The 27,918-nt window shown below is 70.6% G+C and overlaps 3 protein-coding genes across 8 annotated transcripts; 1 reads left to right on the forward strand and 2 right to left on the reverse strand.

The window, feature by feature from the left end:
• Positions 1–1,477: 1,477 nt before the first annotated feature.
• LOC129068322 (tetraspanin-4) lies at positions 1,478–20,347 on the reverse strand. 5 transcript variants are annotated; one of them, XM_054570485.1, is made up of 8 exons: positions 20,271–20,347; positions 12,854–12,933; positions 5,280–5,471; positions 4,017–4,091; positions 3,072–3,173; positions 2,834–2,965; positions 2,647–2,730; positions 1,478–1,842 (listed from the first exon to the last, which is right to left on the reverse strand). In XM_054570485.1, exons 2-8 carry the CDS (start codon positions 12,914–12,916, stop codon positions 1,777–1,779), a joined length of 714 nt encoding a protein of 237 aa, XP_054426460.1. In that variant the 5' UTR covers positions 12,917–12,933; positions 20,271–20,347; the 3' UTR covers positions 1,478–1,776. The 5 variants fall into 5 exon arrangements, with proteins under 5 accessions (XP_054426460.1, XP_054426463.1, XP_054426459.1 ...); XM_054570488.1 differs by lacking the exon at positions 20,271–20,347 and adding an exon at positions 18,947–19,043; XM_054570484.1 differs by lacking the exon at positions 20,271–20,347 and adding an exon at positions 18,738–18,786.
• Positions 20,348–20,579: 232 nt separating this feature from the next.
• On the forward strand, positions 20,580–22,112 carry LOC129068324 (DNA-directed RNA polymerases I, II, and III subunit RPABC5). The gene is made up of 2 exons (XM_054570490.1): positions 20,580–20,725; positions 21,854–22,112. The coding sequence occupies exons 1-2, from the start codon at positions 20,631–20,633 to the stop codon at positions 21,960–21,962; spliced, it is 204 nt and encodes a 67-aa protein (XP_054426465.1). The 5' UTR covers positions 20,580–20,630; the 3' UTR covers positions 21,963–22,112.
• A 1,582-nt stretch (positions 22,113–23,694) lies between these two features.
• LOC129068325 (CD151 antigen) lies at positions 23,695–27,838 on the reverse strand. Of its 2 annotated transcripts, XM_054570491.1 has the most exons (9): positions 27,707–27,838; positions 26,698–26,744; positions 25,803–25,893; positions 25,490–25,681; positions 25,069–25,143; positions 24,616–24,720; positions 24,362–24,520; positions 24,124–24,210; positions 23,695–24,030 (listed from the first exon to the last, which is right to left on the reverse strand). In XM_054570491.1, the coding sequence occupies exons 3-9, from the start codon at positions 25,884–25,886 to the stop codon at positions 23,971–23,973; spliced, it is 762 nt and encodes a 253-aa protein (XP_054426466.1). In that variant the 5' UTR covers positions 25,887–25,893; positions 26,698–26,744; positions 27,707–27,838; the 3' UTR covers positions 23,695–23,970. The 2 variants fall into 2 exon arrangements, with proteins under 2 accessions (XP_054426466.1, XP_054426467.1); XM_054570492.1 differs by lacking the exon at positions 26,698–26,744.
• Positions 27,839–27,918: the final 80 nt, after the last annotated feature.

Here is a 27,918-nt window from a genome sequence, read left to right on the forward strand (position 1 = left end):
GGGTCCTGAGTCGGGTCCTGCCCCCTTCGCTGTAGGATGTGGAAGCGGGTAGGTGTCTGTCTTTGCGGGTCGGCCTGGCCCTGCCCACTGGTCCCTCACCAGAGCCGCTCACCTGCCAGAGCTGCTGAGAGGACCACACACCCAGTGTGGGCAGGCCAGCCCGGCGAGCACCCCACGTCTGCCAGGCCCTGCGACCCGTCCGCGGCACCCGTACGGAGGCCCCGGGGCTGTCCCTGGCCAGGCCTGAGAGCAGGCCCAGTAGAGCGGCCCACAGGCCCTGGGAGACAGACCGGCCGCCCAGGTCGGGCCTGAATGGCAGGATGGGCGGGGCTGGGGTGGCCCGAGGAGTGTGTGCTGCCACGGTGTGCGTGCGTGTGTACGCGCTGGCATGCACAGTGTCCACATGGGCCCTCTGCCTGCGGGCCAGCAGGTGCTGACCTGCACTTCCCTGAGCTGGCTTGTCCCCAAGGCCCCCGCCCCACCCCGGCTTTGAAGGCCTGGCAGCAGCGGGGGAGGCTGGGGCACAGCGCCAGGTTCTGGTGCGTCTGGAAGTCAGCAGGAGTTGGGGGTCCGCCGTGTGACCAGGGTGTCGGTGGATGTGGAGCCAGGGCAGTGACGGGGCTGGGCGTGCACAGGGGGCCCCTCGGCTTGGGGTTTGGAAAACGGGGACCAGTGAAGGGGACAGGGAGTTGAGTGACGCCCAAGGGCCCCCACACGGGGAGAGGCCGGCCAGGCGCTGCGTGGAGGTGCCACTGCAGGTGGGGCTGCCCGCCAGGGCCTGTCCCAGTGGGACTCCAGTGCCACTCGGACCAGGAGCCAGGGCTGGACACCAGCCCGCACCTGGCATTGATGGCCCCGTGGAGGCTGCGAGTGAAGGGCCCGAGCGTGCGAGTGCGCCCAGGGGCACGCGGGGGTGTGCGTGGGCGCTGGCCGACGGGGACAGCTCTGCCGGATGCAACTGTCCTTGCTTCCGGTCATTTGCGGCTGGTGTGAGGCGGTTCTGTGTACTGTGTCCCAAGACAGCCCCTTCCGCATGAGTGCTGGGTTAGGACCCCGGGGGGAGGGGGGTTGGGGAGCCAGCCCAAGGCAGGAGAGGGCCACAGGAACACGGGCTGGAGAGTGGGGACAGGTGGTCCTGGAGCCTCTGCACTGCACCCCCCGCCCCCTGGACTCACGCAGCAGGGGTTCTGCAGCTGCCAGAGGCTCATGGCCCCACCGGCCCGGGCAGCAGCCGGCCTGAGCCTGTGGGTGTCCAGGCAGTGCGGTCCAGGCGCTAGCCCCGTGCTCGTGGGGGTCCTGTGACCACAGGGATTGGCTGCACCTGGTCCCCCGGGGCAGGTCAGAGCAAGTACAGACTCCGGTGGGGGCTGCCACCCACGCACTTTATTAAGACGCACTGGGAGCCCGCCCTGCCCCACGCGGGATGTGGGCGGTGGGGCTCCGCCCACCCAAGCACCAGGGGCAGCCGAGGGCCCCTCCCCCACCTGTGGGTGGCCCCAGCCCCTTGCCCTGTGCAGGGTCCCGGGAAAACACTGCTCGGGAAGCACATGGGTGTGGAAAGTAAAATGCACCAGAAGCACCGCAGCCTCCGGCCCCCGAGGGTGGCCAGCGCCCCGCCGCGCCCTCCAGGGGGCTCCTCCGAGGCCTGGCCGGGGTCCGGGGGGCTCTGCCGCCTGGCCTGCCCTCCCCCACGCCCAGGCTGGTGCGGGCCTCGGTGGGACCGGCCATCTCGGGGCGGGCAGCGTCCTTTGGCAGTGAGGCACGGGGGCGGGCCACCTACGCGTAGGTGTCAGCCTTCACCACCTGGCAGTACATGGTCATGGCGAAGGTCAGGCCCAGGATCTGTGGGGACACAAGGAGCTGGGCAGATGAGCCACGCGGCCCGGTCCGCGGCCGCTGCCCCCCCCCCCCACTGGGGCCCGTCGCGGCCACACCCCTGAGCCTGGGACAGGGCCTGTCCGCCTCGAGCGTGGGCAGCACACGGTCGCTGGGCTCTGCCCCAGGCCCCCAGCGGCTCGGCCACCCAGGCTCTGCTGGTGGCATCTCCACAGCCCGTCAGCTCCAGGCTGGGTCTTGAGCCACATGTCCCCTTGAGCCACCTGCCTGGGGGGCCCAGCACCCTCCCCTTCGTCCTTCCGTCCCACACCGCTGCGTGTCCATCCGACCTGTCTGAACCCCAGGGACACTCGCGGCCTGATGACCACGTTCACGGACATGGCCTGACCCCCAGCTCCCCAGGTGCTGGGTTCAGGGCCCCCAGGCTAGGAAGCTGGGGCCACCAGCTGGGCCTGGCGGGCAGGGCCCGGGCCACCCGCCACTCCCTTTGGGTGGTCCCGTGACGACCACCTGCCACTGGGGCTGCAGGGACAGGCTGGCCCGTGCGCAGCATCCACGGCAGAGCCGTCCAGGCTGCACCCCCGCCCACTGGGCAAGGAGACTCTCCACGCGGAGCCCACGTGTCCCCGAGGTGTCAAAGGTCACCCGCTCCATGGAGGTGTCCCTGAGCCCCCCCACGAGACCCCCTCAGCCTTGGGACGTGGGCTCCACAGGGGCAGGGCAACGACCGATTTGTTCCCAGGAGCCCGGGGGCCCGTGCAGGTGCCGGGGGACCGGGTGGGGGCCCTGGGCAGGCCCCACCTTCCGTACCTGCACCAGCGCCGTGCACAGCCCGAAGACACCCACGGCCAGCAAGTTCTCCTGGAGCCACATCTTCACCGTCTCATAGCACGGCTGGAGGGAGAGCGGGCGTCACCGGGGCCGGTGTCCACCCGGCCGGGAGGCTGGCCCTCCTCCCCCAGGTCCCGGGGCCCACGCAGCGGGCGGCGGCGCTCACCGCCTTCCACCAGGTGCCGGGCGCGTGCAGCCCGCAGCCCTCGCTGAACTCCAGGCAGCAGGAGTCGGGCACGCGCGTGGCGTTGTAGACCTCGAACCAGTCCGTGTAGTTGGAGACGCCGCAGCAGCGGAACTGCAGGAGGCGCGGGAGGCGGGACGTGCTGAGGGGCGCCGCCTGCCGCCACCAGTCCAGCCCCCCAGCCCCCCACCCTGCGGGGCCACGCCCCGCCCCCACTCACATCAGTCTGGATGATGCTCCAGGCGTTGGTGAGGCCCACGTTGCCCGGGGTGCCGTACAGGTGCAGGCCCTTCTTCAGGTCCAGCTGTGCATACCTGTCGATCTGCAGGTGAGGCGGGGTCAGCAGGGACCCCCCCGGCCGGCCAGGCTCCCTCGCCCAGACCCCTCCTGCCTGCCCTCCGTGCCCCCCTGCCTTTGCCCCCGTGGTCTCCCTGGGCCCCATGGCACTGAGCCCTGGGCCAGTCGGACACGGCAGCCGGGACGCAGCCCGACGCGCAGACACGGGCCCGGCTCCCGGACCGAGAGCTGTGCGGACACGCACACGGCTCCCTGCTGCCCACTGAGGGGCCTCGTAGCTCCAGCACCCCAGGGCAAGCCGCGGACCAGCGCCCGGGTGCCCGAGCCCGTCCTCTGCTGAAGGGCCAGGGCCCCTGGGAGGAGTGGTGGTTCCCGGGAACACCCTGGGGGTGGGGGGGCCTGGGGTGTGTGGTGGCGCCAGAAGAGAAAGGACACGTTCCCTACAACGTGCGGGGGTGGGGCCCGGCCGGGGGTGGGGCCCGGCCGGCGATGCTCCGCGCGCTCGGAGGAGGACGGGCGAGCCAAAGACAGCAGAGTCCCGGGCTGGGCCCGAGGAGCCAGCCCCCTGTGACTCTGGTGGTGTAAACACGCAATGAAACAAGCGACTGGGGGGCGGGTGTCTGGCATGCGAGGGCAGCGGGAGCTCGGGCGGGGGCGGGGGCGGGGGGCAGGCGCACAGCGCCCCTCCCCGGCCCCGGTGCAGGAGGACCCGGCGCCCCCTGCAGGCCTGCCCCCGCGGGCTGCACTCCAATCCACACCCCGGGCCCCGACCCCTGGATGCAACGCAGGGGCCGCGGCCACCCGCTCGGAGCACCTGCCCGGAGACCAGCCGGGCCCTGCCGCGGCCAGTGGGCCGCGGTGGCTGCACCTTGTCGCTGTAGGCGAAGAAGAGGGTCGCGGCAGTGGCCTCCAGCAGGAACACCAGCAGCAGCAGCACGAAGAACTGCAGGGACACGGGAGGGGCAGGGGCCTCAGCAACGTGCCCCCCACTGCCCCAGCCCCCCAGGCCCCAGGGCCTCCCACCTTCGACGGGCTGGGCCACAAAGCCCCAACGTGCTGCCAGCAACCCCGCCAGGCCCCCCACGCGTCCCCCCCCCCCCCATCTTCACGCGTTCCCTCATCTGGCCTTGACCTCGCGGCTCAGGCCCCAGGGCTGTGCGTGCACAGGTGTGCCTGGGTCTGCGGGGGCCGACGGGCAGAGTGCTGGCCCAGGACGCCTGGGGACAGGGGTGGCGGGAACCCCCACGCCCCGCCACACCCTTCAGGGAAGCCTGGGGTGGCTGGTGCCGGCTCAGGCAGGACCACGCTGCAGGGGTCCCCAGGGGAGCACACCCAGACCCCGGGCAGCGCGCAGCTGAGGCAGCAGCAGCCCGGACCCGCCCAGCCTTTCCTCCGGGGCCACTGCCCAAGGAGGGTGGGCAGCCGGGGATGTGCCCAGGGCCAACAACGGGGAGGCAGGCCCCCAAAATGTTTTCCCCGCAGCCTGGGCCAGGACTCGGGGCCCACCCAGGGGAAAGCCTGGGGCCGGGCCCCATACGCACGGCAGCTTCCACCTCGATCTGCGGGGTCTCCCCCCAGCAGGGCTGAGGCGAACCCAGCTGCACCGCCACCCACACGCTGCTCCAAGGGCCCGAGCCCCAAGCCCTGAAGGGAGCCTCTGGAGCACGTGCGACACCCGGGGAAGCTGCACAGATGGGGGACGCGTCCTCCGAACCCCTGGGGCCCCCCAACGAGGGCACCCTGTGCGGAGGGCCTGTGTGAGGCAGGGGGTGCAGGGCTGGGCCGCCGCCGCCGCGTGTTACCAGCAGGGTCCGGGGGCCTGCCCCTCCCGACCCGTCTGCGGCTGGTGTTCCCGGGGCGACAGGCACATCTCCCCCCTGAGCCCGCCTCCAGGGCCCGGGTCGGGCCAGGTGTCTCATCAAAGGGTCCCGGGCCCAGGAGCTGGTGTCGGGGGTCCTGAGAGGGGCAGTCGCGGGGAAGACGGGCCCGGACAGGCTGCGCACGCCCCGCCTGGGCGCACGTCCTCCACGGGTCTGCCCGTGGCGGTCCCCGTCCTGTCGAGGGCAGCCCCCAAGCTCCGGCAGCATCTCCGCGCGCGGCCCCGGCCCCCCGTGCCCACAGCCCCACTCACGGTGAGCAGCAAGCACTTGTTCTCCTTGATGGCCCCGATGCAGCCCACGAAGCCGATGGCCATGACGAAGGTGCCGGTGACGATGAGCAGGTTGGCGGCCGACAGCGACGGGAAGGAGGAGGACAGGGTGGCGAAGTTCCCCTGCGTGGCGGCCAGCCAGATGCCGACTCCCAGGATGCCGCAGCCGCCCAGCTGGGACCGCGGGACGCGGGGGGGGGGGCGGCAGTGAGGCCACAGCCCGGGCGCCCACCCCGTCTGGTCCCGACACCCCCGAGCCGCAGCCACAGAGGCCCCACAGCAGGGCCTCATGCCCGCGGCTTGGCTATGCTGTGGTTGGCAGGGCGGGGTGGTCCGTGGACAGTATCGTATTGAGGCAGCCTGGGCCGGGGGCCCCAGGACTCCCCCTGAATGCCGCCCACGGAGAGGCGTCCCCCGCCACCTCCAGACCATGGCCTGCGCCTGCCCATCTCCCTGGCGGCCCAGAGAAACCCCCTTCGAGGCTCCACAGCGGCCCAGACACGTGCTCGTCCTGAAGTCTGGCTTCCCAGCGGGCGGCCCCACATGGCCGCCATCTCCTGGGTCCCTCTGGGCATCCCCAGCTGCCCCCTGATAAGCGCAAGCCCCAGAGCACCGCCCGGGCCCCTGAGGACTGGCAGGCGGGGAGCAGGGTGCCCACTCCTGGGCCTTGCTGCCCCCGCCCACTGGAGCTCTTATCGAGTTTCATAATTGCTCATTGTCACAAAAATTGAAGTCGGAGGAAGAAGGGGAGAAGGCAAGGCGGTGACGCACCCAGAGAGGGCCCTAGGCCTTGCTTGGTGCCGGGGATGCCCTGCGAGGGGGCTGCGTCTCCGCCTTCAGACACGGGGCCCCGGGCTCTGGGCTGGCTCCACCTGGAGGCCCCGCTGCCGGCTGCCGGCTGCGGGCGGGTAGGCAGCCCCGGGGGCCCGCCCACTCTAGGCTCCTGGCCCTCTGGCCTTGGCCCACCGGGCAGTCCCGGCCACCACAGCCACCCCTCGGAGTGCCCACCCTGCACACCCACAACAGGCCGCCACCAAACCCCACAGGACACAGCACTCCCCAGGGCCCCCACAAGCCCCGCATCCTCCCATAAGCCCCCCGAGCCTCAACAGCGAGACTCACCGCCTGAGGCCGGGGGACGACGGCCCGGGCAGCCAGCCCTGAGGAGGCGGCCACCCCTACCCCGTGCCCCAGGCTTGGCGCCTCAGCCCTGACAGGGACCCCCCACTCAGGCAGGCCCTGCAGCCCTGAGCCCCTGCCCAAGGAGGGCCCTCTCCAGCAGCAGCAGCAGCAGCAGCGGGGACGGGCAGTGCAGCCGCGCCCCGGGCTCACTGGGGAGCGCGCGGTGCGTTAAGCCGCCGGCTGGCAGGAGACCACCACTGCAGAGGGGCGGGAGGCAGCTCGGACAGGCCACCCACGGCGGCTGGGGGCCTGCGGCCTCGCCCAGGCTGAGCGGAAGGAGAGCCCCCCAGTGGAGTCCCCACGTGCCAATGGGGTCAGTCAGCCCAGGGGAACCACACCCTCCCCGCAAAACAAGGGCTGTCTAAGAATTACAGACACCTTTTCCGATGCTGCCAGCTCAAGGCGGGGCCAGGCGGCCACCCGGTGCCGGGCACCCTCAGTCGGGGCTCCTCTGTCCCTGGTCCGGGGCCACGGGGCCTGGTGAGGCCCCTCCCCGGACCGGGCAGGGACCGCGGCAGGGGCGGGGGTGCCCAGGCCCTGTGCTTCTGGACACCAGGTTGGGGGAACCCTGGTGCGGGGGCCTGCGGGGATCCCGGGGGAGCCGCCCTGTGAGACAAGGCCTCGGCCTGTGGCCCAGATCAGACCCTGCGAGGCCTGGCGCAGCGTCCAGCGCCGAGACTGGGGGCGGGGGCGGGGGGCGGCTGCCCAGGCGGGAGATCCAGGGCACTCGGGTGGGACGCATCACCTGCTGTCTGTGCCCCACACTCGGCAGCGGTTCCTGACCCGGCCACGCGCCCCGGCCACGCACACACCGCTCCCCTGGGCCGTCCTTCCCCAGGGTCCGGTGTGGGCACAGACCCGGGGCCCGGGGTGTGCTGGCTGCAGCAGGACCCCAGCCGCGAGGCGGGGCCGGGCACAGCGCTGACCGCAGCAAGGCCCCGGAGCGCGGGCCATGGGGCCTCTGGGCACCCCGCGCCTGCCTTCGTCACTGGTGACGTCACGGGGCACAGGGGAGGCAGGGACGGCACTGGCTCGCTGAAGTCTCCCACCCGCCGCCCCGGCTGTGCCCCCGCCAGTCCCCCGTGCCCGTCAGGACACCCGGCACCCCCTCCCACAGCATCTGGGTCTTGCGGGACGTCCACACACCCCAGCGGACGCCTGCAGCGGGGCCACCCACGGGGGCACTGTGTGCAGACACCACGGCGCAGACCCGCGCTGGGACGCAGAGGGCGGCCGCCACCCTGGAGGAAACTGGAGGTCAGGCCGACTCTGGCCAAGGGACACCATGGCCCACTGGGTCCGGCTGACCCCAGACCCCTTTCCAGGTTCACAGCTGTGGGCGTCAGAGGGTCACAGTTCGGGGCTGAGCCCCATGGCCGAGCCACGATGGGTGGGGCTGCAGTTGGAGCAGGTTCCCAAGCAGAGGGCTGGTGCCGGGGCTTTTAAAACCCAGCCAGGCCCCGGCCAGTGGGGCTCAGTGGATTGAGGGCCGGCCTGCAAACCAAGGGGTCACCAGCTTCATTCCCAGTCAGGGCACAGGCCTGGGGCGCAGGCCAGGTCCCCAGCAGGGGCGCGTGAGCAGCAACCCCCCCTGGATGTTTCTCTCCCTCCCTTCCCCTGTCTGAAAATAAATAAAATCTTTTAAAAAGTAAAGCCCAAACTGCCTGCACTCTGCCTCCAAAGGCGCAGGGCAGCCCTTGTCGGCAGGAGAAACGAGACCACACTGCCCAGCGGGGACGTGTGCACCGGTGCCTGGGGGACGCGACCGGGCGGGCGGCGCGGCTCCGAGTGCGCAGGACAGGCCCCACGGCCGCCCCCGGGGACGCGTGCTTCCCTGTCAGCGCTCCACAGGAGGCGCTCGCCAAGCCCCGCCCCCGCCCGAGACGGCAGGAGAGACGCCCGCGGGCCGTCACCCAGACCCAGAGGGCGGCCATCACCCAGCGCGACACAGACACGCCGCCCCGCTGTCCTGGATGCCCCGTGATCGCACGCTGCCCCGCACAGCAACGCACACGCCCCGCGCGTCGACGGCAGGCTGCCTGCGGCGGCGTCCCCGCAGGCCCCCGCACTCCGCCCGCTTGCACCGGACGGGCACCGGACGCGCACTAACAGGACACGCACGTGCCCAACACCATTACCTGTGATTTTGGAATGTGTCTGCGTGTGCAGCTTCTAAAACATTTTGGCAGGAAAATTACAGCGTCCGAGTGCGGGAGAAAACCGGCCCCGTTACACGCAGACACACAGGCTCCAGTGCCGGGCGCCCGGGGCCGAGGTCCCCCCCGGGCGGGGAGCTCCGGGCCCGCCCAGGCCCAGCGGGCCACACAGCGCAGCTGGGGACCCAGGACCCCACACCCGCCCAGCCAGGCAGAAGCCAGGTGGGCCCTGGCACAGGCCCCGGCCCCTCACAGCCCGGGAGAGGAGGGTCCACCCGCAGGGACCCCGCCCCAGCCCTGCCGTCCACTGGGGCCTCCCCCTCCCCCAGCCCCGGCCGCAGGCCCTGCCTTGGCTTTCCTTGTCCTCGCACTTTTCAGGCTGGCCTGGGGCATGGTCGCTGATGACGTCACCTCCGTCCCACAGCGTGGCCGGTGCCAGCGGGCCCTCTGCCGCTGCCCCTCCAGCCACACGGCTCCGCGCGGCAGATGGCCGGGCGGCTGGCCATGTCCTTGGAATGGGGTGGAGGGCCGGGCGCCTGCGGGGGCCCAGCCTGCGCCCAGAAGCCCCTCGCCGGTCTGCTGGCACAGCCGCGGGGTGGGGGCTGGGCACGGAGGGAGGGCTCCATCTACCCGCAGTTCGGGAACACGCTTCCCTGCTGTGCCGAAATCTGGTCTGCGGCGCCCAAGCTGGGGCGGGGGGCCGAGTCAGGGCCCGGGGCTGCCTTCGGACCAACGGCAACGTCCCCCACCCTGGCCATACCTTGTTACCTGGGGCAGCTCCCCGCCATCCGCTTAAAACTTACGCTATTAATTTTCTTCAACGCCAGGAGCCCCCTGTGCTCGTTGGTCCTCTCTCTCACCCCTGACCTGGGAGCCCCGAGGTACCCCCAGGACTCAGCCCTGGCCCGTCTGAGAGACGGCCCCACTGACCGAGGGCCCGAGGCCAGCATCCAAGGAGGGGTGGGGTGCAAGGGGCCTGCCGGGTGGAGACGAGGACCCGGGCAGGGCTGCCTGGGGTGGAGAGGGAGGGGAGGCAGCCGGGCCCGGCCCCAAAGGGCAGCACCTCGCCCCCTCAGTCCTCAGGACGGCCACAGAGGACGGGCCGAGCCCAGGGTGGTCCCGCAGGCCAGAGGCGGGACCGCGGCCAAGGCCTGACCCCTCACAACCTCCTGACCTCTGAGGTCGCCTTAGCAGCCTAGGTCACGTGGCTCTGCCCCAAACAGAGTCCCCACCTGGCCCGCAGCCCACCCCCCACCCCCAATTCATGTCTAGAAGGTCCGATTCCCACAGGGGCCTGGCAGGCCGCCTTCCCTCCCCGACCCCCCCCAGGCAGGATGGACTCCAGGGGCCCTCAGAGCCCCCGCAGAGCCCTTCTCAGTCACGGGCGGCCGCGGGCCTGACACGGCCACCAGGACGCACGGGAGCTGCCGCCACCGCCACCAGAGGCAGAGCCAGAGCCACAGCCAGGCAGGCAGGGCCCCCCGACAGACGGCCACGGCCCCAGCCCGTCGGGCAGCTGCTCCGGCCTCGCTTGTACTCAGAAAACTGTCCCTGCTGTGCCCGCCTGGGGACAGGGGCTCTGCCTGGGGAGGGAGCAGGGGGTGCGGCCACCACAGAGCGTGCCCGCATCCCCCGCCCCAGAGTCCCCGTCTGTCTGCCAGCCCGCGGCGGGCCCCCAGGACCGGAGCTCCCGCAGGACGGCTGCCCTGTGGCATCCTGACCTGACCTGACCGGGACAGCCGAGCACCCCCCACAGGGACACACCAGCGACTGCTGCCAGGCACCCTCCCGACCCGGTCCCACCAACTGCCACTCGGGGCCACCAGACAGCAGGACCCACTGCCCCGCCCTACGCGCTCAAGGGAGGAAGCCCAAGCCCGGGCACAGGGCCACCCCCAGCGTTCCCAGGAAGTTGGGGCCACAGCCGCCACAGGGTCTGAGGTCTGACGGCTCCCTGGCCCTGCCCTGTGACCTCCATTTCCCCAACTGCAGGGGAGTCGGGGCAGGTCACGGCCCCAGCTCTGCAGAGCCTTGTCACGCGTGGGTCCCCTCCCCTGACAGTCCAGGAAAACCCAGGGCCCCATGGGGCACAGGTGGGGAAACTGAGACCTCAAGGAGGGCAGGACTTGCCCCGGGTGCATCAGCGGGCAAGGGCCGGCAGGGCCCTGACCGCATGTGGGGACAGAGGCAGAGCGGGGGGCTGCAGGGCCGGCCGCTGGAACGGCCACACGGGGGGAGAAGACAGGGCAGAGGAAGGGCACCCCTCGCCTTGCTGAGCTCAGCCGCACCTCCACCCAGGTCCCCCCTGCAGACCCCCCCAGACGTCCCAGGCTGCCCTGACAGCAGCGACCGCCCCCAGGGCGGCCCTGAGCACCCTGCCCGAGCCCGGCCTCCACCTCCACTAAGGAAGAGCATGACCGGCGGCCGCCGGCCTCAGCGGCTCCCCAGGGCTGCATGGCCCCCCCCACCACAGCGGGGCCTCACCCCCACAGCAGGGCCCCCAGAAACAACCCTGGCCCCGTCTCGGGGGCCCTGGCCCTAAGCCACCACCACCCGTGCACCCTCAGAGGAGGCCCACCGTGCCCCCGCCCCGGGAGAGCCGTTTGCTGTGGGAGGGCAGGTGGGGGCCCGCGGCCCCTCGCCCGCCCCTCGGGGCCTCGCCTCCGGGCTCCCGGCCCCAGGCCCCACTCCACGTGCTGGTGACAACCGGCAGGCCTGTTTCCTCCCCTGACAGGAGTGGGCACGTTGACCCCAGGTCAGGAGGGTGACCAAGCTCTCCTGCCCCCTTGCACTGCTGGAGGGCCCTTCTCCGCGGCGGGTGCAGGGAGGGGCGGGTCCGCCCACCTCCGGGGCCTGACCACTCCCCACGTCCACTGCCTTCCTTTTCAGCACACACCCTGCGCCACCCACCACACGACACCTACGGCTGCCGGCGCTGGGCACCCTGGCCTCCCCTGCCCCGCGTCCTGTGCCTGCTCAGGGCCCCGGCGGCACCCACCCCCCTGCCGGCGCCTGGCTTCCAGGGTGCCCCTGCACTCTGGGCCTGGGCCTCCCCATCCCAGAAGCCCCTTGCAGAGAACAAACTCGGGGTGACCCTCTCTGGGTCACACTCCCACACTTGCCCCAGGCTAGCTGCCCCTCCCAGTGACCCCTGATGCCCCCACCAAAATGAGGTGGGGGGAGCCAGGGCCCAAGAGGAAGGGGTGTGCGGAAAGGTGGGCCTGGGTTTCTAGGCTTCTGGTCTTAACTGGACTGCTTGCCCACGAACACCGAACGCAGCCTCTTCCTGGAGGCCACACCCCCCCACTCCCAGGTGTGGCAGGAGGCCTGGCTCAGGGAGAAGGGGGAACAGGGAGCCGCTGGCGTCCTCTCTCCAAACAGCCGTCCAGCCCAGCCAGTGCAGCCCTAGGCCTGGCTGAGCTTGCTCCAGCCAGGCCAGGGGCGACACTTGCCTCGGCCACAGCCCAGGGCGGGTTGGGCAGCAGCTTTGTCCCCCGCCTTGGGGGCAGGAGCCACCCTGGGGCACCAGCACTGCTGGCACTGGGCTCAGGCACCTCCCGTTGGAGCAAAACCAACCCACCCAGCAAAAGTTATGGAAGCCCCCTCAACACACACCGCATTGGGGCGGGGGGGCGGCAGGCGCCCGGGCACCCACACACACTGGGTGGCCCACCCCGCCCCAAGGTCCTGCTCCGTGTCTGACCCACGGAGCCCTCGGTGGACACTCCCTCCCTCCCTCCCTCCCCACAGCACCTCGAGAGGGCAGGGGCTACCTCACCCCACAGCCCTCAGAGGCCTGCCCCCAGCGCCTGGGGGGCAGCCCGCTGGGTAGGGAGGGTGGTAAAGACGGAGCCTGGGGCTACAGGGAGGAAGGGGAGGGGACAGAGCAGGGGCGCAAGCACACAGACCAGGACGCGGACCCCTGGCAGGTGCGGCTCAGCGCTCCGGGCAGCCCCACAGGGCCCGCCGGGGTGGGACCCATCCCGTCTCAGGAGCGGAGAGGGCGCGGGGCGGCCGCCCAGGCGGAGAGGCGCGGCCGGACTCTCCCCGCTTCCCCTGCCGGAACCGCCCCCCATTGGCAGGTCCAGCCAGCACAGCAGTGACCCCGAGGACCACCCCCTGGCCCGCCATCTGCGACCCGTGTGTCCCGCCCCGCTCTGGCCGGGCCCCCATGATCGCCGGCGATGCGGTCCCGGCAGCCGGGCGGCCGCCACTCACCCAGAAGAGCAGGTTGAAGGCGAACATGAGGTACTTGACGCCCTGGAGGCAGCCGCGCGCCATGCCGCAACGCTTCAGCTCTAGGAGGAAGATGAAGGACAGGTCCAGGTAGAAGACCACGTACTTGGTGCCCTTGGGCGACGTGTAGCGCGCCTGGGCCGCTTTGGGGCCGGGGTTGGCGTGCAGACCGAAGAAGGGGCCGCCGGCATCCCCGCCGTCCCCGCGCCCGTACAGGCTGCTGTAGCGCCGGAAGGGGCCGCCGCGCGCGAAGCCCGGCTCCTTGCCCTGCGGCGACGGGCTGCGCCGGTACGTGGACTCGTCCGTGCTGGAGCGGCGCATCGCGCTGGGGCTGCCGCCAGGCTCAGCGCCCTGCGCCCGCCGCCCCTGAGCCCCGCATCCGCCGGCCGCCCAGCTCCACGCGCCCCCTGGCCCCGGCCCCCAGCCGGCAGCCCCCCCGCACCGCTGGGCTCGGCCCCGGCGGCGGGTCCCCGGCACCTGCCCGCCTGCCAGCCGCAGCCCCCGTGTCGACCCCGCAGCCCCGCCCCGTGCCCACCCGCCAATCCGCGCCCGCCCCGCCCCTTGCGGACCCCTCCCCGCCCCGCTGAGCCGCCCGGCAAATCCGACCGCTCCAACGCGCCGGCCAATCCCAGCCCCGGGGCGACGCCCCCGCCCGGCCCCTCACCAGGCGCCGGCGCCCCTCTGGTTCCCCTTTCCCTGCGCGCCTGGGAGGAAGATGTGGAGCACTGGGGAAGCGTTGGAGGGGGCTGGGCGCACAGGGTGCAAGGGGCGGGGGGCTAGTCCCACGCAGCTCACAGCCCCAGAACAGCGCCCCCGGTCTTCCCCACGGCCCCACTGTGTCGACCCCCAACCGCACCGATATGCAATGAAAGAGTGACCCAGTTGCTTTCGGGTGGCGACTTCGGGTGGCTCCGGCTTTGGTCCTGGGCCCAGGTCTCCAGACCAGAGCAAGGGAGTGAGTGTAGCCCAACACTTCTAGGGGTGCGCCCTGTCCGAGCAGCCTCTCACCGCCACCCCGGGCTTGGCGGGAGGGCTGCGCTGGGACCCCAAACCTCCCTCAGCACACAACTTGGGTGGGGAGGGGCTCCTGTGGAGACAGGGTGCGGGGTCAACCTGGGGTACCCGTCCTGGGGAGACAGTGGTTGGGGAGACAGAGCTTCAGTTCAAAAGAAAAGCCCCTGAGAGGGGCAGGGTGAGAGAGGGCACGTCGGGAGGGTGCTCTGGGGAGCCCTGGGCCGCGCGGGCAGGCGGGTCACTGTACCAGGCGGCTCAGGGAAGTTCTCAGACTTAAGGAGCGGGACTGGAGCACACGGGCTCAGGAGTGACGGCTGGGGACCCACAGACAGGCCCAAGGGGAGGCGGGCGGCCGACTGCAGGGCCCAGAGGCCACCGCGGGGCAGCACCCCGCTCCCGCCCGCCAGGCGCACTGAAGCCCCGTGGCCACCGTTTTGAAATTCTTGGTGATCTTTGATCAAAGGGCCCCGACTTTCGTTTTGCACCAGACCAGGCTGGGAGTCAGGCCCCAGAAAGGTCCTCACGCGCCTGCGGACACGGGCCCAGGCCAGGCTCACAGGTGCCAGGACCACTTGCACGCCCCCCGCGTGTGCATGAGTGCCCCTTGCACCAACGACGGGCACACCGGCTGCGCACACGCACCAGGAACAGCCGCGCAGTGCCCACACAGGCCCACACCCCCCAACGGGGACCGCTGCCCCCTGTATCGGGGCGGACGTCGCGGCCTCCAGGCCCAGGGGAGCTGCGCAGCTGCCAGTATGAGCCCTGGGCGCCCCTTCCTGTCGGGCCTGCAGCCCCTCCCCGACCTCAGGCAGGAGAGGGTGTGCCCTGCACCCTGGGCTTGAGAATGTGGCCGAGGCCCGCCTGGCGGCGTCTGCCCCCAGGGCAGCCCTGCGAGGACTCCCTTAGGGTCCCCGAGAGTCAGTCGGGCAGCACTGCTGAGGGCGGGGGAGGGGGGAGGGGGGACCAGAGAGGAGAGGAGGAGAGCGGGGGAGGGGTGCCCATGGCACTGTGACAATTTGAGAGGTCGGCATGCAGCAGCAGCTGGGGGCTGCCGCAGGGCCATCTGGACTGGACATCGGGGCTCCCCTCGGGACCACCAGCACCGGCCCGCCGGGCCCCCGCGGGCTCGTCCACAGGGGGCCCCTGGAGCAGAGCCGGCCCTCCTGGGGCTCCCCATGGCCCTTCTACCCCATCCCCGCTGGGCCCCAGGAGGACACAACCGTGCAGGCCCCCGGGGCGGGAGGAGAGGCAGGCAGGGGAGACCCCCAGGGCCCTGCGGAGACCGCTGTCCACAGCTCTGCCCAGGCAACCAGGCGCAGCCAGTGACCTCTCGGGGCTGCAGCGAGCCCCAGGGGCCTCTGGCCACCTCCCCTTGGCCCAACCAACTTGGCCAGCCCGCAGGCCCCCGCCAAGGGTGCGCTCAGGCTCCTGGGCATCCCTGCGCACGGCAGCGTGTGGGGGCGAGCTCCGAGCCCACGCAGGGCCGGGAGGGCTGGGGGAGGCCCAGCAGACCAGGAGACCCCCGCCCATCACAGCAGGCACAGCACCCCACCTCCCAACCCCCCCCCCGGCCCCGCCGCAGGAGCCCGCCGCCAGCCCCAGTGACTGAGGGCCCCAGCCAGCCTCGCCCACGTGGCGCCCCTGCAGCCCAGGGCCGCACTAACCCAGGGCGGGCTCCTTGTCTTCATCTTCCTTGAAGGCACTGGGGCCAGAGGTGGGTGGGGAACGCGGGGCTGGCGGGGCCTTGAGGACAAGAGGGAGGTCCCGGCGGCTGGGCTGCGAGGGGCAGTGGGGGCGTCAGCAGGGTCCCCTCCCTGGGCCCAGCACCCAGGACGCCCTCCGTCCCACCCCGCTTAGCCAGCGCCGTCCCTGGGTCCGCTGAAAGTCCTGCCATGCCCGCTCCCAGCTACAAAACCCAACGCCCATCGCGCCAGGTGAACAGGTGTGTCTGAGATGAAGCCAGAAAACCCAGCCCAGCACAATAGGCTCAACTGGAGTGCGGACCAGGTGCACCAGGACTGTGGCCGACGGGGCCTTCCCCAGGAACCCTGTCCCCAAAGCCCAGCGCCTCCCCCGCAGGAGCCCCCTTCCTCCAGCAGGTGGGGCCCCGACCCAGCCCGCTCAGGAGGCAGCCTCTGGCTCGTCGCCTGCGCCAGGCCCAGCAGTACCCAGACGGCAAAGGCCGGGGGCCAGGAGTGGGTGAACCCAGGAAGCAGCCAGATCTGCTCCCCACTGCCCGGCCAGGCTGTGAGGTGCCTGGGCTTTCCGCGGAGAGAAGTGAGGCGGCACAGCGTTCCCGAGGTGGCCCTTGGGCGGGCCCTGGCCAGTGGGCGCTCTGCGGAGGGAAGGCTGCCCCATCCCTGCAGACGACCTGAGGCCCACCCCCACCTCACTGGGGGGTATGGACAGCACCTGCCCCAGGGGAGTGAGGATGGGCCTGGGCCAGGGGCCCCCAGCCCCCCCCCCCCCCGGCTGTCCTGATGCCCTGGGAAAAATTGTCTGTGGAGGAGTTTCAGGCCCAGGGTATCAAAGGCAAGTGGACCTGCCCCTCCCCCATCTCTGACGAGCCCCCTCCCCAGGGCTACAGAGCCCAGAGCCCACAACGTTTCAGAAGCTAAAAACCATGTGTCCCACCACAGGCCACAGGCTGGGCCCGTGTGCCCCACCCCCAGACCAGGAAGGGGTGGGGGTCACCGCCTGGGCGTCCTTCACGCCCTGCGGCCCTTCTGGGCCCCAGGCATCAGGACCGAGGCCAACGCCACAAGGAGACTGCGCCCCCAGCCCCACCCACGGCAGCCCCGAGCCCTCTGGGAACGACCTCCGGGTCCAGGCCTTCCAGCCCCCACGCCACCTGGGCAGCTCACACACAGCCCTGCAGGCGGCATGGGGGCAGGCGCAGGACGGGACCAGGGCCACTCCCCTCCCTCAGCCAGGCCCAGCCACCTCCTCCAGGAAGCCTCCCTGCCCCACTCCCCACCCTGGGCTTCCTTTGAGGGCAAGAACCCACAGACCTGTGTCCCCCAAGACAGCACACACGGCAGGCAACAGGGACAGCGCCAAGGGAGAGCCCAGGACAAACACCCGCCTGCCAGCCCGGGCTGGGCTCCGTGAGGGACCCCGGGGCACTGTGAGCCGCACAGAGACTGCGGGCACCTACCTGGGCAGACCAAGGCCCACTCAGAAGAGGACCTGCCCCAACGCCGAAACAGGAGGCCTGGGTGGCAGCCGGGTGATGGACTGCCAGTGGCCCGCCCAGGGCCCCAGCGGTGGCCTGCAGCAGGGCCTGGCCAAGCACACAGCCCAGCAGGGGCCGAGCAGGGTGGGGAGCAGGCCAGGCGGCTCTGAGGCAGCCCTGAGGAGCCAGCAGGGAGGGCCCAGCCAACACAAACAGGCCTGTGGCGTCGCCTTCCCCTGCTCCATCCTGCGCCCACCCAGGCCCTGGCCTGGGGGAGGGGCTCGCAAACGCGGGTGGCACCCCCTCCACACCACAAGCAGGGCCCAGGCAGGGCTGTCTCCCCACGCAAGCCACAGCCCCCGGGGCTGGGAGACACCCACTCCAAGGGAGGGGTCCCCGGAAGAGGCCGCCAAGGGCCTCCTTTCTCCCATTGGGCCCACCCAGGCCATCCCAAGCTCAGGGCTCCCCACGCACCCCATCCCCACTGCTGCCCCCCACCCTCAGGTACTCCTCTGCCGGAGGCCACACAGGAGGCAGAGGTGGAGGGGATGCAGCTAGGGCTGGAGGGGGAGAGGAGGGCGCCTTCCCACCTACCAAGGCCCTGGGAGCACCCTGACTCAGACGCCCCTTGTATGCTCACCCCACCTCAGCAAACTCCCCTGTGCCACCCGGACTCCTACCGAGCAGGATCCTCAGGGACCCACAGGCCGCTGGGCTGGGCCAGCAGACAGCGACCTTCCCACACGCTGTGGGCCCAGGTGCCCCCACAGGCGGAGGGCCAGTTCGGGAGCGAGCACACCTGCGAACCCCAGCACTCCTCGCTCGCCGGCCCCCAGGGCTGGGTGTGGGCGCAGCAGGCGGCGGATCGGGTTGGCTCAGGGGACCCCACCCCGCTCTGCGCGCCCTGTGCGAGCACACATGTACCCACAACCAATGTGGCCGCGGCCAAGCCTGGGTCCCCAAGTCTGCACAGCCAGCCTGGGGAGGACCCCAGCCCGCGGCTTCGGAGGCCCGGCCGGTGGGCGGGGCCTGTTTCCAGGACAACGATCAGGGCTAGAGTCTCAGCAGCTAAAACTTCTGATTTCCCCTTGTCTCCTTCCTGCCCTCAAGTGACCCCTTCTGGCAGGGAACATGGCTCCTGAGTTCCAAACCACATGTAAGCATAGTTCTCTCTCCTCACGCCCCCGATCTCTGGGAGCAGGACACGGATTCTTGGAAAACCTGCGCCTCGCCCTGCGGCCCTCCCCGGAGGCTGGGCCGCTCCTCTGCTGCCATTGCCCCCTGAGGCTGTAGGCAAGGAGCACGCCCCCCACCCACCAGGGCTCCCTCCTGCCCCCGGCCACCCAGAAGAGAGCCTGGCTCTCACTTGAGCTTGCTCACCCGCAGCCCGCGCTCCACACACAGGGCCACTCAGGGCCAGGCTGTGGGGGCAGGGCTGACCTCGGAGGCTCCGCGGGGTCCTGCCGTCCAGCCGGGGCGGAGGTGAGCTGGGAGGCCTGGCTGCCCCCCCGTGCCCCTAGCGGCCCCCGCGCCCTTGTGTGTGGTAGCCAGGCACAGGGGCTGGGGCAATGGGGCAGCCACCCTGCTCCCCATGGCCTCTCCTGGGAAATTAGGGAGCCGAGGGGCGGAGCCGGGGATGAGGAGGACGGTGCTGCTGCCCCCAAATCTACGTACAGCGCTCAGAATTCCAGGAACGCCAACTTGGCTCCAGGCCGGGACCAGGACGGGAGGCTCCCTCACTCTTGCAGAGTAAACAGCTGGTGGGGGCAGGAGCCCTGGTGGGGCAGGCCCTGGGCCCCTCCTCCAGGAAGCCTTCTGCCCCCACCCACTCCCCAAGGTCCACCCAGCGAACATCCCGGCCGCTCTCCCAGTCTCCCCCTCACCTCCACAGCCTCCCGCAGCCTCTGGAGCTGAGCCTGGGTCTGACCCCGGGCCACTGTGACTCAAGGCCCCTATCCTGCCCCTCTGGCCAGGAACAGGATGTGCGTCCAGTGGGGGGGGGGGGGGGAGTGAGGGGTGTCAGCAAAGGGAAGTGGCTTTGGCTCGTGGCTCTGCACGTGGCAGGGTGGGGGATGGCAAATGCCATTGGAGAAGCGGTCCAGAGCTCAGGCAAAAGCAGAGGCACAAGTTCCAGGCAGGCAGCAGCTCCGGCCAGCTCGACCCTGGGCTCAGGGCACCCTGGGCCTCCCTGCCTCCCGGCTAATGTCTGAGAGGACAATTAGCCAACACCTGGGACCGAACCAGAGCTCCAGATACCCCAGGCCAGCGAGCCTGCCCTCGCCCAGAGCCGTGGTGCCACCAGCAGCACATCCACACCCGACAGCCCGAAGCTCCCCCCTGGCAGGGGGCCTTCCCTGCGCAAAGCCTGCCCCCAGCCCCAGCCCCAACATCACGGGGCTCACACCCCCCTCCCATTTCCAGACACACAGCCTCCCCTCCCTTTAAATCCTCCGTGTTCCTGCCCCATCACCTCGGGCTCCACCACCTACCCTGACCCTCACCCAAACCGGTCTCCTAGAGCCACCCGGCAGGTACGCGCCCTCCCGGCCTCTGCCGAGGCGCTCTGCCAGGATCTGCCCTGGTCCCCACACACTCAGGGGTGACACCGTGGGCTCCGCGGGGGTGAAAAGGCGCCTCTCGGCGACGCCCTCCCTGGCCACCCTCTCCGCCCCGCTCCCGCCCTCGGATCGCGGGGACCCGGCACAGTCTGGCCTGGGGCAGACGCAGGCCCATTCCGGCCACTCGCCCCCAGCCCCCGCCCCGAGAAGGAGGGACAAGGCGCGGCCGGGGCTGGGGGCTGGGGGGGCCACCGGCTGAGCGCGCCCTCCCGCCGTCGGGGCTACAGGTAACTAACTCCCGGGCCGGGGCCGATATCGTGCAGACGAGCGGGCCGGGCGGTTCCCCGAGGGGACCCCAGAACTCAGCCGCAGAGACCCTCGGGCGCCCGCGGGCCGGAGCTCCTGGCGAGTGACTCCCTTCGCGGATGGCTGGGGACGGCGGCGGGAAGACGCGCCCGGGGCCGCCGGTCAACCCCTCTCCGCCCTGCTGCGGGGTCGCCCCGCCACTTGTTGCTGCGGCGCGGCTCGGCGCTAAGCCTCGGGGCTCGAAGTCCACGCCGGTTCGCTCGGGTCCGGACCCGGGTCGGCCCCAGCTCGGGTGCCGCGCGCGCCGGGGCTCGGGCGGCATTCCCGCAGGCGGATGCCGTACCTGCGCGCGCCGTCGGCCCGCCGCTCAGCTGTCAGTCAAGCGACCACGAGAAACGCGAACCGCTCTGCCGAGCCCTTTAGGCCCCGCAAGGACGCCGTCCGCCGGGACGTACCAACGCTGCGGGCAGGGGCCGCTGCCTGCTCGAGCGCGGCCGCGCGGGCCCCGGGACCCCAGCCACGCTCGTAGGAAGCTCGTCGCAGCGGACAGCGAAGGCTCACCACGCCGGGGGCTGGCCGGCAGGGCCGGGGGCAGCTGGGGGCGGGGGCGGGCACCCCCACGCCCTGGGTGCGCCCGGGGCGGGGCGGGGCCTGAACCGGAGTGTGGCCTGGGCCGGAGCGCAGCCGCGGAACAGCTATCGCCATGATCATCCCCGTCCGCTGCTTCACGTGCGGCAAGATCGTCGGCAACAAGTGGGAGGCCTACCTGGGGCTGCTGCAGGCCGAGTACACCGAGGGGTGAGGCACCGGGCTGGACGGGCGAGGGCCTGCTGTGCAGGGGGAAGCGTCCCTGGGCCTTCCTGCGGGGCTGGGGCGGAAGTGGGGGCCGGGGCCGGGGGGAGTTGCCTCCGCCTACGGAGCAGAGGTTGGGGCCGGGACGGGGGTAGGGGGCCCGGCCCACGGAGCAGAGGTTGGGACCGGGACCGGGACCGGGACCGGGGGTAGAGGCCCGGCCTGCGGAGCGGGGGCTGAGGTCGGAGCACAGACGAGGAGTAGGGGGTGGGTGGATAGAGGTCTGGGTCTGCGGGGGGGGGGGGGCGGGGGGGATCCGATTCCAGTTTACCCTGCGAGGGCTTTCAATCCCAGCGTCTCTTACAGCCCTCCTCTCGGGAGGGCGCTGCCCGCCCCACCCTCGGAAGTTTGGAGAAAGGAGGGAGTTGGGTATCAAGCCAACGGTGTGGGGGGTTTCTAGGTACTCTCTGATCAGGCCCGGGGGCCTCTCCACCGCAGCTGAGCCCTCGGCCTCCTCCCTGCCCACCTGCTTCTCATCTCTTCTCTCTGCTCTTGGGTCCACCCCCGTGACCTGCAAGCCCCCTTGTCTTTTCGGATAGGACAGCTTCTTGACCACAGAGCTGTCAGCAGGAGGCTCCTGCCTTGTCTGTTTCTGCGCTTGGCCCTGTGCTCACAGCCTGACTGTATTTGCACCCCCAGGGCCTGGCGTGTGCCGGCGTACTCCAGGCTGTCAGCGCTGGCGTGGGAGGGAAGGGGAAGCGTGGATGGGCTGAGTGTCTGTGCCAGACCCCAGGAGGCTGCTGGAGTGACAAGAGCAAGAGCCTGGGGGGCTGGTAGGCTGCACAGGACCCCTCTCGGCAGTGCCACAGGCAGGGACCTCCCAGCCTGGCCTCCCCTTCCCCAAGATGCCCTCTCTACATGTTGGGGCCCACAGTGTGAGGATTTTCTGGAGGCCTCGGTGAATGGGCTGGGTCCCAGGGAAATAGGGGGCTCTGACTGGCTTGAGAAATGGGCCAGGAGGCTCTCTGGAGAGACATCCCCCTCCCTGATGTGGGAGCAGAGCTGAGGGGAGATCGACAGCACCCGAGAGGGGTTGAGAAGAACAAATCACACCCTGCTCCCTCCCGCCTGCAGGGATGCCCTGGATGCGCTGGGCTTGAAGCGCTATTGCTGCCGCCGCATGCTGCTGGCCCACGTGGACCTGATCGAGAAACTGCTCAACTATGCGCCCCTGGAGAAGTGACCCTGTGGACTGCGGCTGTGTCTGGGCGGAGCTGGTCTGGTGGGGGTGTGGGTAGCCGGAGGCCACGCCTGCCCCAGCCATGGGGACCAGTGTCCTGCTCTGGAAGGAACTCTCCAGTAAAGGCCTTTGCAGAACGAGAGGAGGTCCTGACACTTGGTCTGGCTTTCTGGGACCCACCGCCACCCGTGTCCCTGTGTTTTGCCTCATGCCTGAGGCTACTGAGCTCTTGCTTTGCTGCCCGGGAGGAGGGAGAGCCATCCCCACAGCAGCTGCTCGGCCAGGGCGTTCCCGTCTGGAGGGGGTGTTCCCACAGCCCCATAGAGACAGGCAGCTGAGAGCACTGGGGCGCTGGCATCGCCCCTCCACGTTCTGGGTGCTCTTCAGGCAGAGCACCGAGGTCCCCGATTTCTCTCTTGGGATTTGAAGAACGAGGTTTTCTGGGCCCTGGATAGAGTATCTGCTGCTCCTCCTGCGTGTCCACATGAGCTCGGAGGCCTCCCCCTGCCCAAGTTGCTGCAGAGCAGAGGGGCAGCGCCTGGCCTCCACCCCCACCCTGAGGCCCCCCGCAGATCGCAGGTGGCTCAGAGGGTCTGCTGGGGGGCAGGGCTGGCCAGGGCCCCGGGCTTAGCGTGTTGTCCTGTGGGCCCCCCGGCAGAGCTGTGACCGTGCAGAGGCCACACAGGCCCGGGGGCCCTCTGCAGCAGGAGGCAGACGCGCAGCTCAGGAAGGCAGCTTCTCCAGCCATGCTGGCCGGGTATCTGAGATGGAGTCTGCCCAGTGGAAAGCCCAAGCTCTGGGGACGGGAGCTAGGCAGCCACCAGGGCAGAGGTCCAGTGGCCAAGCCCTGGCTCCAGTTCACAGCGCACACCCTGCCAGACCCTGGGCCTGACACATGCCCTGCACATGGCCGCACCCAGCGGGTGTGAGGTTCTGCCACTAGGCCTGTGCTCAGCTGCCCAGGCCACCATCCTCCTCCCCTTGAGTCCTGTCAGCTCCTTGCTCACACCTGCCTGCCCTGGACCCCCAGAACATGCCCTCCTTTGTCATGGTGGTGGGGGGTGGCCCTGTGCTCCCTGCTGGGCAGGAGGGCTCTGAGGACCAGAACCGCCTCTCACCGACGTAGTGAGTCCACTGTCTATTACGCAAATGTTTATTGGACACCTGCTATGTGACAGGAGCAGTTCTAGCATCTGTAATACAGCAGTGAGTGACCCCCCAACCCCTGTCTCCAAGGAAGGAGGGCAGCAGGGAGCATTGTGGCCTCTTCGGGGATGGTGAGAGCAGTGGGGAGGCGGCGGGCTCAGCAGAGAAGGGCAGCTGGGACCAGGGGTCAGAGAGGCACGGGACCCTGGGGACAGGGCTGGCTGGCTGGCCGGGCCCCAGGGGGCGGGGTGGCGAGGGCATGGGCATGGTCACCCAGCCTAGGGGAGGACACACGAGCGCCTCCGTGGCAGCTGATCCGTATCCCCGGCCCCCCCCCCCCGCACCACCCCTCCGGGGCCTGCCCGGCCACCATGCAGGCTGTGGTGGCACCTGGCGCCGGCCAGCCCAGCCCATTCTCGCCTGGCCAGCCCCCAGACCAGCCCAGCCCTTCGGCTAAGCACAGGCATCAGAGTGCAGCCCGAGGTCCCAGGACCCCACAGGGAGGTGGCCTGTGGGAATGGAGCACGTGATTGTCAGAACCTCATCACCCCACCTGCGGCCCAGGCCCCCCCCACCCCCGGGGCAGAAGTGCTGCCCCCCACGGCTGGAGGAGACCCTGCCTGCCTCAGGCCTCGGGACTTTGGTGTGCAGCAAAAGGCACTTGACGCTCGCTCTGGGGTGGGGGTCCCCAGAAGTCACGGTGATGGCACGGTGGTGAGGGCACGGGAACACAACAACCTCCCTTGCAGAGGGGGGAGAGGGAAAGCATCCAGGGGCGCCGCCCCCGGCCGTCAGTAGTGTCAGCTCAGTAGTCGGTCTGCGGGAAACTGCAGCGGCGCATGCGCAGGGCCGGGCCCGGGCAGGGTCAGTAGTGCTCCAGCTTCAGGCTCTTGTACAGGCAGCACGTGAAGATCATGCCGAACACCTGCGGCACAGAGCCGGCTTGAGAGGCCGCTCACCGGCCTCCTCGGCCCCACCCCTTGCCCCCGCCAGGGCCCGCCCCGCCCCCAGCCCGCACCTGCACGCAGGCGATGCCGAGGCCCACGGCCCCGATGACCCTCAGGTGCTCCTGGATGAAGGTCTCCAGCTTGGTGATGCAGCCGCCCTGGCGGGTGGGGGTGGGGGTGGGGGTGGGGGCGCTGAAGGCAGGCGAGTCCTCCAGCTGCCCCCGGCAGCGGCCCCAGGCCCCTCCAAGGTGTGGGGTGGCCACCAGGCCCAGCATCCCTCGCAGGGCGCTCCAGGCCCCGCCCACTTACCTCCACCTTGTAGATGTTGGAGGCGTGATCCCGCTGGCCGCAGTTGGCCACCATGGTCTTGCAGCAGCTGTCCGGGACTGCGCGGCCATTCGCCTCCTCGGAGCGGATCCACTCGCTGTCCCGCCAGTCCTGGGAGTTGTTGCTGCCACAGCAGCGGAACTGCGGGCGAACGCGGGAGGGCTGAGTCCCCACCCACCCCCCTGCACCGGACTCCTGCGGGCGCTGTAAGGGCCCTCCCAGAGCCGCGCACCCACCTCCTGCTGCAGCTTGTCCACGGCGCTGGTCACGCCCTCGTGCCCCGGCTGGCGGTACCGCTTGGTCATGGTGTCCTTCAGGTTCTCCTTGAGTTCCATGTTCAGCTTGGGGTGAGGTGGTGACAACTTCAGCCACAGTCTAAGACCCTCCAAGTTGGGGCAGAACAGGGGCGAAGCAGGTGCTGGGAGAGGCGTGGGGCGGCCTCCAAGGGAAGGAAGGGCCACGCTCAGGCGCAGACGCTGGCTGGACTGGGCGAGCCACCAGGCGGCCACAGGGGAGCGGGTGCGGGGACAGTGCCCGCTCCGAGGGACACCGCCTGCCCCCAGAAGCCCCTACAGCACACACCACCCCCCTCTGGTGACCCAGCCCTCACCGCCAGGGCCTGAAGGCACAACGGTCAGCTCTGTGGCTTGGGGAGGGGGGTCCCCGTGTGGCCTGCCCAGGCCCCTCACCTGCTGGTAGTAGACGTAGGCAAGGACGCCAGCAACAATCTCCAGCAGGAAGATGATGAGGAGTAGGATGAAGTACTGGGGTAGGGGAAGGACACAGTGAGCGGGGACACAGACACCCCCATTCCGTGACGATTCCTAGTGCCCAGGCTCAACAGAGTCCCCACCCTCCGCTCCCAGCGGCCTCCGAGTGGGGGAGTCCAGACAGCAGGTGAGGGCTTCCCCCAGGAGCTGGTGTCTCCCCCTGCTGGGGGCTCACAGGAGGGCGGGTCACGTGGGAGGGACACCCCAGGTGAACAGAGGCTCTGCTGCAGTGTCACGTTCGACTCCCATCTGTCCCTTCTAACCCACTCAGGGCCCCAGAGCCGGCCCCAGATAGCCCCCCAGGCACCCCCACCCCCAGCGCCCGCCATGCCCTGCTGACCAGGCACAGCAGGTTCCGCCGCTCTTTGAAGGTGGCACAGCAGCCCAGGATGCCGGTGACCATGACAACGACGCCAGCCACAACCAGGATGTAGGCTGTGGCCAGGTAGGTGCCCGAGGCCAGCAGGCTGATGTAGTCACTCTTCAGGGCCAGCGTCCAGATGCCCACAGCCATGACGGCCAGACCCGCTAGCTGTGGGCCGCACACAGCGGTCAGTTAGCACATGTGAGCCCCAGACCAGCGCTCCTTTCGGGGACCAGGGACGGGTGCCAAGTGGAGAAGGAGGGTCAGGGAGAAGGCGGGCCCCCCTCACCCAGAAGCAGCAGTTGAAGGTGAAGAGCAGGTACTTGAGGCAGACGGTGCCACAGGTCGCCTTCTTCTCGTTGAACTCGCCCATCCTGGAGCTGGGGGGCGGGGGTGGTCAGAGAGCCCCCCCACCAGGACCTGGCTGGGAGGGCGGCCAGACCCCAGTGGGGACAGAAGGAGGGGACACGGACTCCAACGCCCAGGCAGCCGCGGGCCCTGGGCAGGGGCCCTGGGAGAGCGGGCAGGTGAACCAGAGCCCCTTCTGGCCGGGCAGCCCAGGACCCCCCGCCCCCACTGCCACCAGGGCAGAGGCCAGGCCCCCGCAGCCCTGAAAGTGGGAGGGCCGGGCTTCCCTGACCAGACCCCAGGGCACGGAGGCACAGAGGGCCCCCAGCCATCACTGGCTGACACACTCCCACTGGCAGTGAGGGTAGGAAGCCCTAGCAGGCACCTAGGGTGAGCTCATGCCGGCCACGCCCCCCGCATTCCCCAGGCCCCAAGTCACAGGCTGGCAGGAAGAACCCTCGGCCATCAGAGGGGAGGAGGCCGCTCAGAGACAGACCAGCCTGCCCTTTACCTAGCCACGTGGAGTTAACAGAGGCCCCTCAGGCCTGCCTCCCTCCCAGCCAGAGCGGGGAGTGGGGACAGTGGCGGGTGCAGGTGGGCGGGGCTGGCAGGCACACCCCCTGGCCTGGGGTGTCCTCGTTGCTGGAAAGGGGGCAGTCACACTAACCCCGGCGAGGGGCCAGCCCCAGGCCTGCTCCTCCTCCAAGGCGCCCCAGCCGGAGCGGTGACGGCACAGGAGGGTGGGGGAGGCTGTGGGACCAGACAGCAGCGCCCGGAGCCACCTTTCCAGACACAACACCCACAGCTGGACTTGTGCAGCCCCACCCAGCACTCACCTGGCTGGCGGGAGGACGGGTGGACAGAAGTTCCGCAGGAGGCTCCGCTAGAAGGGCAGGCACGGGTCACAGGCCTGGCCCACTGTGGACCCCGCCACCCCTCCCGTTGGCCGCCCCAGGGCCAGGACCTCCGGCGCAGGAAACGGTCGCTCCCAGCAGCAGAGGGGGAGTGGCCTGCCCGGTATTTTAGTCTGGGCCAGCAGGGGCAGGGGAGAGGACACTCCTGGACTGTCTGACCCTGACAGGAGCCTCAGGCCTCCTCTGAGTGCCACGCCCTAGGCCTTAGCACCAGACCTGTCACTGTCCCTTTCCCCACCGAGCAGCGCTAGCCCAGCCTGGCGGGGGAGGGGAAAGAGGCGCAGACCCCGACCGCGGAGCGGGAGGTGTGGAGGCCCCACGCTCGGCACACGTGCCCCTGGGCCTGCTCCGAGGTCCCAGGCCTCCTGGGGACGCTGATCCGGCCCCCGCGGCCGCGCGCGGGCCACGCATTAAGAGAGGCCCCTCTTTCCGGGAGAGCCTGGCGGATATGAACCCCAAGGGAAAGGCCAGCTAGAAATAGTTCCTGCGGCCGGGAACAGAGCTGCCCCACCCCAGGGCCCTGGAATTCAACCGGGCCCTCGGCGGCCCACGCGCCAAGGAGGGAGCCCCGCGGCTCGGCCCCAGCCAGGCCGGGTGGGAATTCCGCGTCACCGTGATGAAGTGGCCGCCGCCGCCCGCCCACTTGCACCGGATGGCGGGCGGGCCTGCAGGCGGAGGGCAGGGGGCCGGCGTCCGGGGACAAAGAGCGGGATGCTCAGCTGGGGCCTTTGGCCCAAAGGGACCGCCCGGCCGCTCTGAAGACCCGGGAGGCACCCTGCCCTGCCCTCGCCCTGCGCCCCCCCTCCGCCCGCCTGGCCTCCTAATGTCCGCCTCCCACCGGAAGGGGCCTCGCTGGGCCGCCGAGTCCGCGCCATTCAGGACCTTGCGACTCTCGGCCCCAGCGTTTGGCCTGACCAGGCGGCGCACTCACCGGTCACACTTTGGAGTCCGGCGGGGGCGGAGGTTTGAGCACCGGGAACGCACGGCAGGCGGGAGGCTTCGTGGGAGGTGCAGGCGCCGCCGGTGGCTCGCTCCCGCCCGCAGACCCCGCCCACGGCCGACAAACCCCGCCCCTGCCTGCAGGCCCCGCCCATAGTCTATAAATACGGGCTCGTGGGTCCCGCCCCAGCCACCAGGTCCCGC

This window comes from Pteronotus mesoamericanus, unplaced genomic scaffold (genome assembly GCF_021234165.1).
Source record: "Pteronotus mesoamericanus isolate MK-2021 breed Mesoamerican mustached bat unplaced genomic scaffold, CSHL_Meso_final contig_214, whole genome shotgun sequence".
In the NCBI taxonomy this organism is placed as follows: Eukaryota; Metazoa; Chordata; class Mammalia; order Chiroptera; family Mormoopidae; genus Pteronotus; species Pteronotus mesoamericanus.

What these genes read in the sequence shown, in the direction of transcription:
- LOC129068324 (XM_054570490.1), top strand. Translation starts at nt 20,631, where the DNA reads ATGATCATCCCCGTCCGCTGCTTCACGTGCGGCAAGATCGTCGGCAAC. An exon ending in CAGGCCGAGTACACCGAGGG is followed by an intron (nt 20,726 to 21,853) that starts GTGAGGCACCGG and finishes TCCCGCCTGCAG; the next exon opens with GGATGCCCTGGATGCGCTGG.
- LOC129068322 (XM_054570485.1), bottom strand. Translation starts at nt 12,916, where the DNA reads ATGGCGCGCGGCTGCCTCCAGGGCGTCAAGTACCTCATGTTCGCCTTC. An exon ending in ACAAGTGCTTGCTGCTCACC is followed by an intron (nt 4,092 to 5,279) that starts GTGAGTGGGGCT and finishes GTGTCCCTGCAG; the next exon opens with TTCTTCGTGCTGCTGCTGCT. An exon ending in CCGGCACCTGGTGGAAGGCG is followed by an intron (nt 2,731 to 2,833) that starts GTGAGCGCCGCC and finishes CTCTCCCTCCAG; the next exon opens with CCGTGCTATGAGACGGTGAA.
- LOC129068325 (XM_054570492.1), bottom strand. Translation starts at nt 25,886, where the DNA reads ATGGGCGAGTTCAACGAGAAGAAGGCGACCTGTGGCACCGTCTGCCTC. An exon ending in GGCGGAACCTGCTGTGCCTG is followed by an intron (nt 25,144 to 25,489) that starts GTCAGCAGGGCA and finishes CCCCTACCCCAG; the next exon opens with TACTTCATCCTACTCCTCAT. An exon ending in CCTACGTCTACTACCAGCAG is followed by an intron (nt 24,721 to 25,068) that starts GTGAGGGGCCTG and finishes CCTCACCCCAAG; the next exon opens with CTGAACATGGAACTCAAGGA.